This window comes from Amblyomma americanum, chromosome 2 (assembly GCF_052857255.1).
Source record: "Amblyomma americanum isolate KBUSLIRL-KWMA chromosome 2, ASM5285725v1, whole genome shotgun sequence".
Lineage (NCBI taxonomy): Eukaryota > Metazoa > Arthropoda > Arachnida > Ixodida > Ixodidae > Amblyomma > Amblyomma americanum.
Genome location: NC_135498.1, coordinates 34,962,545 through 34,974,812, shown reverse-complemented (window position 1 = coordinate 34,974,812; position 12,268 = coordinate 34,962,545). Strand labels below are relative to the sequence as shown.

At 44.4% G+C, this 12,268-nt stretch overlaps 2 protein-coding genes across 2 annotated transcripts; one reads left to right on the top strand and one right to left on the bottom strand.

Annotated features, from left to right (window-relative positions):
• Positions 1 to 430: 430 nt before the first annotated feature.
• Positions 431 to 6,503, bottom strand: LOC144120973 (SREBP regulating gene protein). The gene is made up of 5 exons (XM_077653813.1): positions 6,230 to 6,503; positions 5,883 to 6,039; positions 4,553 to 4,704; positions 3,552 to 3,665; positions 431 to 2,914 (listed from the first exon to the last, which is right to left on the bottom strand). Exons 1-5 carry the CDS (start codon positions 6,329 to 6,331, stop codon positions 2,807 to 2,809), a joined length of 633 nt encoding a protein of 210 aa, XP_077509939.1. The 5' UTR covers positions 6,332 to 6,503; the 3' UTR covers positions 431 to 2,806.
• A 102-nt stretch (positions 6,504 to 6,605) lies between these two features.
• On the top strand, positions 6,606 to 10,858 carry rad50 (DNA repair protein rad50). Its single transcript, XM_077653808.1, has one exon. The coding sequence runs from the start codon at positions 6,726 to 6,728 to the stop codon at positions 10,641 to 10,643; it is 3,918 nt and encodes a 1,305-aa protein (XP_077509934.1). The 5' UTR covers positions 6,606 to 6,725; the 3' UTR covers positions 10,644 to 10,858.
• The last annotated feature ends 1,410 nt before the right edge of the window (positions 10,859 to 12,268 follow it).

Here is a 12,268-nt window from a genome sequence, read left to right as displayed (position 1 = left end):
GCAAGCCAGGATGTAATAGTGAAGTGAATAATGACACAAAAAGGCGCCTTTCTTGAAATGTCTCTGTACTTAATTACAATGTACGAGACAATACGTTTACACAACTCAACCTTCGACTTCCGAGTTTCGGTTTCGGTTCATAGAGCAGATGATTGTCTGGTTTCGTTACAGTGGCGACTTCGCGGCAAAGGAATCGGCAAACAGAACCGGACTAGAACAAGAGTTTATAACTATAATCTAGTACACTATAGTTATAACTCCATCTGTAGTTTCCTTGATCGCCGCACCTCTCCAATTTTCGAGGTGGCGATGACATGGTGGTTAACAGCAAATAATTCGCATGCTCTCACGATTCCCGCTAATTAAATCTATTCGAACGATTTCTTCAAGCCTCATCAGTACTGTCAAGGAGGCAAAGGACACATCGGAGCTCTGTTGTAAGCAATTTTATTTTGGACTGAAGCTGAGACCTTATCCCTCCAGAAGCGACGTGGACAGGCTGCATATATACAGGCATAAAAGCAATAGAGTGCACAGAAATCCGAACACAAATTACAACAAATGTACAAATTAAATTGAACTGGAGGCACTGAACTTAACCCTATTGTTACACATGTTATGGAGTATCATATACAGCATTTATTCTCTTCACTTACATATACAGATCTTAACATTCCTGAATTTGTTTGTTTCTTGAATTGCGGGGAATGAAATCATCCTTTTACTTTGCAACTTTGCAATTTTGCAACTACGTGGCTGAACTATGCACAGACTAAACAAGTGTCATTCACATGAGCCAAAGCAAAATAAGATAAACAGCTTCAAATGTGCGACTTGACAAGAAGGCTATGCTCTCAGAGCAGAGAACATAAATACAAAGTCAGCAAAATGTGTAAAAAAAAAGACCATTCAGGACATCTGTACATGAGAGGAGAGGACAACACTATTATGTACAAAAATAAAACTGACGGTGTTGGACATTCACAAACGATAGCAAGGTACACAACAGAGAAAATCTATAAAAACTGCAGCTTATTTCTACAAAAAAAAATGAGCCTATTTTTTCAAGCAAGACCGTGTCTAAGCTACAAATATTAAACACAAAACTTACTATGCAACACCATTCATTTTCCCTTTCTTTCACCCACTATCACAAGCAAAAGAACAAGGCAAAAGAAGCAATGCAAGGCACAGATATTAAGCCAATGCAATGCAATGCAATTGCTATGGCAGCAACTGATTTCCACCGAGAAAGCAGAAGCAATTATCCTCATACACAGAAGTGTCAATGCCATCATATTTGTTCAACCAGAAAGAGAAAATACTGAATGCTAAATGTGAACCATTTCACAATCCTCAATAAATCAATTTTGCCGTCATTGTTGACAAGTGTTGTACTGGAAGTAGCTAGTGACATTAAAGAGACACTGAGAACATATTCAAGTTGTCTGGTACTGATAGAGTGATAGAACGACAAAAACACTACTTTCGCAGAAAAGGGAGCATTTATAAGCTAGAAAAGACAACAAAAACGAAACACAGATGTCGCCACCAACGGCTGATTTCGCAAGTAAACTGTGCTGCATCGACGCAAGTTTTTTGGGCATGGGTACCAAAGACTAGGCTACATCACCATTCACTTTAAAAGTGATCACGGAATTCTTTTCAGAATAGATGTCGAGTTTGGTCAAATGTTTAGGGGAATCCCCCAATTTGGAGTAGATTTGTAATAAGGGAGTAATTACTCATTGGCATCCACCCTTGCTTGCCGTCCCGGTTAGCTCAGTTGGTAGAGCGACTGCTCTGATGAAGCGGTGGTCAAGGTTTCAAAACCCCGGACCAAGACGAATGTTTGAGAAACCTGTATAGCTTTCCTTTGTAGCCATATGGGTGCGCTTGGGTGGATACCAATGAGTCTCCCTTATTACAGATGTAGAGTTTGAACTGAAGGGCGAGAAAAGTTTTAAATGCAATTTTCTCCCCAATAAATGCATCTTTTGCTGCCAGACAAACATCAACATACCCAGAAAGAGCCATTGAATCTGCTTTTACCAAGAACAGAAATGATGTTCTCAGTGTCCCTTTAAAAGCTGTCCCTCATGAATCATGTGCGCATCCATCCTAGAAGGATCATGTGATGGCTCCGGTGAAGGCTACAGGAGCACCAGGATGCGAGCAGTGGGATCAACTTACAGAATTCGCTTTACCTGATACCTGCAAATGATGAACATGACCTACAATGCATAGCATTATCAAAGCAGCATAGCAACGACATAGAAGGATTCTGTGTTGGGCATCAAAATAGACTTCCTGTACTTGACTGCGCAGTTGCACTTTGCTACGCAGAGACTCTACAAACTGCATAGGCAGTATGTACAAGGTGCAGGTTTGGTTGCATGAAATCTGTTAATGCAGAACGAATCCTACAAGAACAAGCGAACATTTCACTGGATACGACAGTTCAGGTCCCACGTGCCTCTTCAGTGATTCACCGGGTCATAATACCCACCAGCAAGACCAACACAGTGGGAAAATAAGTGGTGAACAACTCTTCACAGACAACAAAATGACTTACACGCTAAATTTAGCCGCTTGCACACCATTACCTGGTGTACCATTTTAGTATGCTAAGATGCTACCAAATCTACACACCAAGGCAATCAGTCATGCTTCTTGTAAACAAAGCAGAGAACCAATTGAACAACCTCAGCTTTCAAGCTAAACAGGCTGGTTGCAGGCCACACATTAGGAATTGAGAAACACAGCAGAACGCAAGCCGCCACAGAACTGATGCCTTGCTGACCAGTCACTCCTTCATCAACTGGCTTCGGGTGGCCAGTCGTTGGCCAGGGGGCTCATCAGCATAGCAATGCTTGGCCTTAGGATCACGATAGGAGTTTTCATGATGAACACTCTGTAAAGAAAGAAGAGAGAGACATGTGCATGCGACAAGAAATCAACCATCTTTGCATCCACGGTCCACTTCTTTCTTTTAATTACTTGCACTTTTCAAATGCAATTTGCTGCATGTTGTCGAGAACGTTTTGACGCATTTGTATCTCAGGTTAGAGAGCAGACCAAACAGCACACTATAGCCCCCTTTTAGAGGCGGTTACTCTTCAATAAGACAAGGGCAAGCAATGCTTTTCTTTGCACTGAACAAATCCTACTCTTCATGGCTTTAAATACATCTCAGAGAAATCAGCTGGCCATGCAGATTCATCAGCAGGTAAACAGTTCAGCCACACATTGTTCGTCGATACCCTGTCTCTTTTTGTAGGCCACAATGTGGTTCAGTTTAAATTTTATACTTCTGAAATAGAAAACACAGCTTTTAGGTATTGCTTGACGATGCCCTGGCAACTAATGTAGAGCAATGAACAACAGAATGATGTGAAGCTATATGGTACAGCTGCTAATCAACATACAGATGCAGCATGACAGCAGTGCAAGAAAATGGCCAATAAATTTGGTGACATTTTTCTCATCCCCTAAGGTAGTGAAATGGTCGACGCAGTTCAGCCCATGCTGACAGAAGGAGTAACACATACATTAGATGATGTCCTGCACTTCGTGAGGCACAGCTCAAAATGGTCGGTGATCGATGCCACCAACATTTTGAAGGTGTCGGACGCTTTTCCTAGGATCTTCTGCAGTAGTGTAATCTGCATGAGAATGCCAAAGGATGTGTTAATAGATCACAGTATGTCAAGGGCCAAAGGCTAACGAAAAAGAATATTAATAAACAATTTGTGACCAAAAAACAAAATTACAAATAAAGGGTGGAGACAAAACAAACATAAGTCATATTAGAAAGTTTTCATGTTACCCAACAGGTATTAGACATTTGACTAGTATTCCACACTTTTCTAAGGCCCGGCTCAGTCACTTTTCAGCTTGACATTTTTTTTGCAATAAATGCACTAGAATAATGGAGGCACTAACCTAAGATTGCTGGTTAAAAAAATAAGGTATAAAGTCAGGACACAGCACACCATATTATGGGTTGTTTCCTTTCTGGACAGGTCTCTTTTATCAATGATCGTTCATTCCAAATGAAACTTAGCTTCGGTGTAACTTCTGCAGAACAGAGTTTGTGTTGTGCAGCATCCTCTGCTCCCACAAAATCACTACAGACTAGAAGGAAGAGACCAATCGGAACGCGCCTGAAGGAATACATTCACAACAAAGAACCTTTCTGTGCCTCAAAGGAGTGATGATCTCCAAAGTGTGTCGACTGCGAGCGAGTTGGCCTGTGTCGTAATTTTATAAACTGTGGTGCTCATTTAAAATTACTTCCTTGACACTGAAAACACATTACTATGCAGTGCTCACAGAATGAAGGGAACTTGGGCGAGTTGCTTTGAATAATTCAGGGCTAAAATAGTGCAAGAGGCAAAGACACCTCCTCTCATTCATTGTCTTTAGTACTATTTGAACCATGAATAAGGCTCACACGTGAGAATGACGGCTGCCTCCTAGTGGGGTATTTAAAGAAAACAATATATGGCGGTGCATTTTGCGCTAATGGAAGACGTCCACAGTTGCACACCTTTTGCGGATGCATGCAGCAGGAGATGCAGTACTCGTAGATGCTGCAGCACCCATTTGGCTGGCACGTGTCGCAGCAGTAGCGCCGTGTACTGGCCGCTTCAGCGATGCAACAGCCATTTGATGCAACCTCTGATCTCTGGCAGACATAACCTAGAAGGTCGAAACCAGTACTTCTTTAGCAGAACACTTAAAATATACCTTCCCCAATTTATTTCTGAAACAATGCCTTCAGGGCTGATAAAGATGGTTTGCTCATTTATTTTGAGGTTTGAAATATTTCATGCTTTTTGGAAATGGTTACCTAAATAGATGATACTAATTATGTGAGAGCATGTGTGACCACGTTGAAATGGTTGTAATGCACATGTTCACACAAACAAGGCCATCAATTTTCACTGCACACCTCCAGATACTGCCTGCATTTCCAGTTATTAACAGAACAAAAAAGTCATGGCTGAGAGGAGTTATTTCTACAGGGGGTACCCATACGAGCATCGATGGCCGCCATACTGATGTACACGGAGAACGGTGAAAGGCAGCATGACATGTCTAATCGGCTTACTGACGCCTGTTTCGGACTGTGCTGCTAAAGCTGCACTCTGTACATCAAAATGGCGCCTGTCACAGAAAATTTTAACTCCCTACACATAAGTGCAATACTGCAGTGAATATGCTTGCAGATCGGGGCACTAAACACTGCTGCAAAACAGAGTACTGATTTCGTGTTTTGACGTTCCATTCCGACATTTTCACAATTCTTCACATGACAAGTACATTATTTAAACTCACACTGCACATAAACTTCACTGGCAAGCAATTAACAAAATCAGCGATTACAGAACAGCATGTCAAGCATTTGTTGCAGCAGTTATGCTTTCATACTGCTAGTCTTACATAGTATGCCACCTGCTCTGTGCCCACATTGCCTTGTATGAAGTAAAGGGTGCAAATTATGGGAAGAACGAATAAACATAAAAATAAACAAAACAAAAGCAAACAAAAACATGTGCCTCTTTAAATAACTTAAGTTTCAACATCACGTTTAACGGTCGAGCATGATGCTAGTTGCAAACCTCCGACAACGAATGACAGTCAATACATTAACTTGGCACACATCAACATGAAACACAGCATGTCCATGAAATTAAAAAAAAAATGAGTTCAAGGTGTTTACATTCTACAATAGCGGCGCCGACAAGTTGCCACTACCACCATTCCGAGACGCTGCTTTCGAGGCACCACGAGGTAAAATTGAGTTTTTAAAACTTTCGACCTCTAAAGCACGGTACCATTCAGAAATGAGATCGTGACCGACAAGCTCCACTTACCTCGGTCATCCGCAACGAGTACTTTTCCTTGTACCGAATTTCTGCAACTAACAGCGGCACTTGAGTTGCCTTTCTCTTTGTCCACATGCCATTTGAAGGAGCTCGGTGGCAGAGATATCTTTTCTAGAGTTTCGTTCGTTTCGACGCCTAGGGAGTCCTGAAACCAAGATCACACGAGGAAATGAGCATCGCTTGCGGTGTAGGCCTCACAACTGTTCCATCCGATCACCGTGTAAGAAATCTAAGCACAACAGGTGATTCCCGCGGGGTGTTCAGGTTTCTGCGAGGCACGGCGCTTGCACCCGTGCCCGATCGCACGAACGGGCAGCAGACCATGCGTGACCCACCTCTCTTAGGAGCGACGATAAGCAATACAGCAGCGATACGCAGAAGATGACAGCAAGCACAATCCTCTTTTTCAGGAACCTTACAATGACTTTGGTCACCATTTAATCACGACTCCGGTGACGATGACCACACCATAATTTTAAACGCAGCCGTTTGCTGCCTGCAACAGCCGTGCATTGCTATGAGACGGGTAGCGACCCCATAGGCCCTACGCCTCGGAGGCCTCGGCTGCAGAGACCACTGATCTTTCGGATCTTTCAGACGGTCAGACGTCAGTTGGCTCGAAACGGCTCGAAACGGCTCATTCGACTTGTCCATAACAAAAAGCTATGACTTGGCTTGGCTTGACTACGCGCTTTTCGAGCCTAACTGGCCAAACGCTTGTCGAAACAAGCCGCTGTTTTGTCATTGCGCGCGCGGGAATGTGCGTACAGTCTCGCCTGCTAAGCGGCGGGCTGCTTTGTTTACCAGAGAATTTCAACAAATCGCCTCGAAATGTCCATGCTCGAGAAATTGCAGATACAAGGCATCAGGAGCTTCGGCCCCAAAGACTCCGACAAGCAGATGATGACATTTTTCTCGCCACTGACGCTTATCTTGGGCTGTAACGGCACGGGCAAGACGACTATCATCGAGTGCCTGCGCAATGCGACCACGGGCGACTTGCCACCGGGCCAAGGCAAGGTGTTCATCCACGACCCTAAGCTCAATCGTGAAGTCGAGGTGAACGCCCAGATTAAACTGAAGTTCATTGACGTCACAGGCTGCGCCAACGTGTTGACGCGAAGTTTTCTTTTGCGTCAAAATAAGGCTACGACTACGTTCAAGACTGTGGACACCGCTCTAGTGCAGTACAACAAAGACGGTACGAAAACCACTGCCACACCTAGATGCTTCGATGTCGGCGCCACTGTCATTGAACTCCTAGGTGTGCCGCGTGCCATTCTTGAGAACGTCATCTTTTGCCACCAGACCGATTCCAACTGGCCGCTGTCCGAGGGCCAAACGCTCAAGACAAAGTTTGACAACATATTTGCAGCCACTCAGTACATAAAGGCTCTGGAGCAAATTCGGAAGCAGAAAATAGAGTATATGAATGGCGTAAAAATGCTGAAGGAAGCACTGAAGTATCTCCGACAGAACAAGGAGAAAGCTGACGAATACGAAGAAGAGGCGGCCAAGGCGGAGCAACGGCTCGAAGACTATGCCATCACAACACGTGGTATCGAAGAGGATCTGGAACCACTGCGCGCTGCTTGGAAGACTCTTGAAGAAAAGCAAGACGAGGAGCGAAGCCTCCAGCAGAAACTTAATGCCGAGAAAGAACAACTGCAGTACACTGAGAATGAAGTGAAGCGCATCACCTCAAACCTGAAGGAGGTGTTCACTGGCTCAGTTGAGCAGTTGAAGCAGCAGATACAGAACTTCGAGGAACAGATGCTGGAGGACAAGGCGTCTCTTGAGGTGGAAAAGAGAACCTTGCAAGAAACATGCTCGCTGATGAACAAGAACAGTGATGAACACAAAAAACTCCTTCCTATGTTGGGGCAGCTCCAGAGTGAGCAACTAGCCGTCCAAGAGACGTCTCAGAAGATTGAGGCCAAATTGGAGCGGCTGAATGATCGCTTGTCGCTCAATGCAGACATCAGTTCAAGTAACTCTCTTAAAGACAAAGTTACATCTGTCCTCGCAGGACTTGAAAAGAAAAAGAAAGAAGCCCAAAGGTTCTTTGACGATGCAAAGCAGGAAAACGAAGAAAGGGAAAAGGCCTTGCAGGGCGATGTAGATTCTGTGCGAGAGCAGAAGTCAAAGTGCGAGCAAAAGATTGACTCTGTGCGGAAGAGCATAGATGAAAATGGAAAGGAAATTATGAGGATTCGTAAAGAACTGCTTGATGCCAAGACATACAGCTCACAGGTGCGGGAATTAAACAGCGAGATAGAGAGGTTCAAAGAGCAGATAAGTGTTTTGGAAGGCAAGGACACGCGTGAGAGTCTTAAAGAGAAGATTGATACTGACCAGCAGTTGAAAGATGAAATCACCGGCAAGCTGGATAAGCTCAATGCAGAGCTTGTCAATGCCCAGAGGTTTAGCAAAGAACAGGCAGAGCTTGAGCGGATTAAACAGGATGTTGAAGAGAAGGCTACTGCTCTTGCAGCAATCATAGCAGAGAACAAGGAAAAATTTGTTGAGCTTCTTGGCAGTGTCCCCACTTCAGACTACAGCAAGCACCTGAAAGAAAAAGCAGCGCAGATTGAAGCTGATGTTAACTGTCTGCGAACCACGGTGAACAAGTTTCAGGCAAAGCAGAGTTCTTTAGAAGCTCAGCTGAAAATGTTGGCTGAAGATCTAAGAAACAAAGAGAGTGAGCTGGAGAAGAGCAGGAAAAAGATCCTTGGTGTCTGTGGGTCCGAAAATTTGGATGGAAGTATTAGTCAGCTGAACGAGGACATTGAAAAGGCTCGTAAAGAGACCGGAGAACTGACTGGGAGCCTGGCAATGTACCAAAGATACATTGCATCCCTCAAAGCAAAGCCCTGTTGCCCTCTTTGCAAACGAGACTTCGCTGAAAGACGGTTGGCGGCGAGCCTCGCTTCTGACTTGGAGAGAAGAATCTGTGAGATCCCCACGCAAGCAAAAACCATGTCTGATGTGATCTCAGAAAAGGAAAACCTGTTCAATGCTATGCAGAGACTTAAAGGTGACGAAACAAAGATGAATCAGCTGAAGACCCGCGATGTTCCAAAGCTGAAAAAGAAGATTGAGGAACTGAAAGCCGAGCAGGCTTCCTTGGAGACACAACGGAGCAAGGAGGAAGAGATTCTAGACAGCCGTCTTTTTGACTTGGCCATGGCTAACTCCATGACGGGTGAAGCTGAGCACATTGACCGCCTGGAGCTCGATATTAGTGCACTACGGCGCAACTTAGCATCTAAGTCACCTAGGGTCCAGCAGCTCGGTTCTATGAAGTCTGTGGATAGCATTCTGTCAGAAATACAAGACCTGACAAGCCAGGCCAAAGCATGTGATAAAAGCCTGAGTAGCTTTCGTTCCCAGCAGGAGCAGTTTCACAGCTTGGACATGTCGCTTAAGGATGCACAGAGCGCCAAGTTGAGACTTGAATCAAAGATGAAAGAAGAGTCAATTCTGTACGAGCAGAAGACCAAACTGGAATCTGAAAGCCAGACCTTGAAGAGCTCCTTGGAAGCACTCAAAAGGGAGCTACAGGAGCACCAGCGTCAACTTGATAAAGCAATAAAAGCAAAAAGCAAAGCTATGAGCGATTCAGAAAGTGTGCTCGACAGGCTGCGATCAGAGGTCAGTCAGCGTGGCTTGGAAATGGAGGACCTTCGAAAGCACTTTGACAAGATCCAAGAGTACCATAACAGTGGCAATCCCCAGATGTTGCAGGATGTAAAGAAGAAATTGGATGCACTAAAGGTGCTGAGTCAGAAACTTGAAACTGAGAAAGAAGAGAAAACCGCCCTTGTAAGGCGCCTTGAGCAGGGCTTGTCACGTCAGGAACTGAGGGAGCGCGAGCTCAAGGACAACCTGCACTTGAAAGACCTTCAAAAGAAGAAAGTACAGCATACGGACAAAATTGCAGAGATCAGGGAAGAAATGAAGCGAGCTGGGCTAGTTGATCTAGAAGTTGAAAAAAGGAAGGTTGGTGAAAGAATCGAGAGGCTTAAGAGAGAACAGCGATTGATCGAGAGCAAGGAAGGCGAGCTCAGGGTGAAGATTGATGCTGCCAAGAAAGAGCTTAGCGGCCACTTTAAAGACGCTGGGAAGAAGTACATGACAGCATTGAAGGAAATGCATGTGAAGGAGTTCATCGGCAAGGACCTTGACATGTACTACAGGGCAGTCAACTATGCAGTGCTGAAGTACCATGAGCAGAAGATGAAGGACATCAACAGGGTCATCAAGGAACTCTGGCGAGACACTTACTGCGGTGACGACATTGACTACATCCAGATTAAGACAGACACAGATGACAAGGGCCTTGAGTCATCTAGGCGTTCCTATAACTACCGGGTCGTCATGACAAAAGGGAAGGTCGAACAGGACATGCGTGGCCGCTGCAGTGCGGGACAGAAAGTGCTTGCATCGCTCATCATTCGGCTTGCACTTGCTGAAACCTTCTGCCAGAACTGTGGCATACTGGCTTTGGATGAGCCAACTACAAACCTGGATCGGAGCAACATACACGGCCTTGCGCTGTCGCTTGGAAGGATTGTGCAGGCACGTATGCAGCAGCGAAACTTCCAGATGATTGTTATTACCCACGACGAAGAATTCCTTCGGCTCCTTAGTGAGCGCAATGGACTTGCTGAGTACTTCTACAAGGTGGAGAAGTCTGATGACGGCTGCTCAAGACTGCAAAAGTGCCGGCTTAGCACGATTATGTAGCTTCTGCCACTGCTTCGAAGTTAGGAAAGTGATAGCATTTGAAGAGACTGTGATAAAGGGATCACAACCTTGTTTCGTGTGTGCAGGAACGTTACAAGTGCAGGCACACTTATGTTATAAATGTAATCAACTGGCAGTTTTATTTAGCAGATGAGACTGTGTGTGTTCCATGAGGATTAAATAAAGTGTTGCTTTGTAGTGTTCAAGGTTGTAGAATTGAATTTGGGGGTTGGGATGTGTATGTAGATCATTCAAGAGCAAGTGTAGGGTAGTGTTTCCAATTTTGGTTCTCAAGTGATCGGAGCTTCCAAGCCTTTTGGCTGCTGCTGCCACTCTACATAAAACCCATTTGCAGGAATTGTGCCTATGATACAATACTTATTGCTACACTTACGGCACATGTGGTTTTGCAGACACCAGAAAGAAACCTCTGCAGCAGTTAGTACTGAAGTTTGGACCTTGCGTCGGCAAGGGCACGACGCAGAGTGAATGAAAATTTGTGGCAATGCGGTGCTGAAATAAAGCAAAACTTTCCTCCTAGGCGTAGCAAGTGTGAAAGCATGTTTTGTATTAATGCTACAAGTTTAGTAAGCTGCAGGAATGTGCTGCTGATACCACTTGGAGGGCTGTTGTTAATGTACTGTCAATACCACTACAACACCTGATGGAGATGGACAGCCTCTGCAGGTTGCAATAGTCTGTTTACCCTGTTATGTTCAGTGGTGCCACTTGGTACGGTTGGCGCAACTTTGTAATAAAGGATGGGACAATTGTGCTGAGGAACGCCTTAAGAAGTGTGGGAATTAATTCTCCTTCCCTTATGTTGTTCTTTAGTGGATACATCCATCCTCGTACACTACATTAATCCGGCACGTTTTGCAGTTCCCATCCTTGGGTACCAATCGAAGCAAGAAAGTATGTGAACAATAACATTGTAGCCCTGAGCACTATTTTGCTGGTATGTTGAATAAGATGTGAACCTACTGCACTTATTATTTCCGATTGTGCCTACTACTGCATTGTGCATGCACACCATGCAGTTAACAAATGCATTGTGCTGTGGGTCACTGGTGGGCCGTGTCTCATATGCAATCTATGTGGCCAAGGAGAATGTCACACGATGAAGTCATGGGATAGCTCAGTAAGTTCAAATAGCCCGCAAAAAGCACTCGTGCAATGTTGCTACTGCCATCAATTGGCAGCCAAAAGAACCTGGCTTTTCCAGTGGCTCACTGGTCGGCAATGCTGCATACAAGAAAATTAAAGGGTGGCCCACTGGTGGGCACAAGGAATAGGGCTCCAAACATTTCTGCCACAGTTAACCTCTTAAGGAACAGAAACGTAATTTCCATATTGTTGCACTTTCAGATTAAATTACAATGCTTGCGCTTCTTTGAGCTCTACTTTCATCATATTGCTAGCTAAGCACTTTTTCTCTAGATCTTCTAAAGTTTTAATCTTCAAGTCCTTTCTGGTCCCATATCTGCTACCATAAACTATGTTTTAATTTGTAGATAATTCAAACAATTAGCTTTTGTTTTGAAGTGAAAAATTGGAGATACATAGACTGAGTCTCCTGCTTCAGGGACTTCTTTTGTGCAGACTTTATTTCCTGAGCAAGAGTC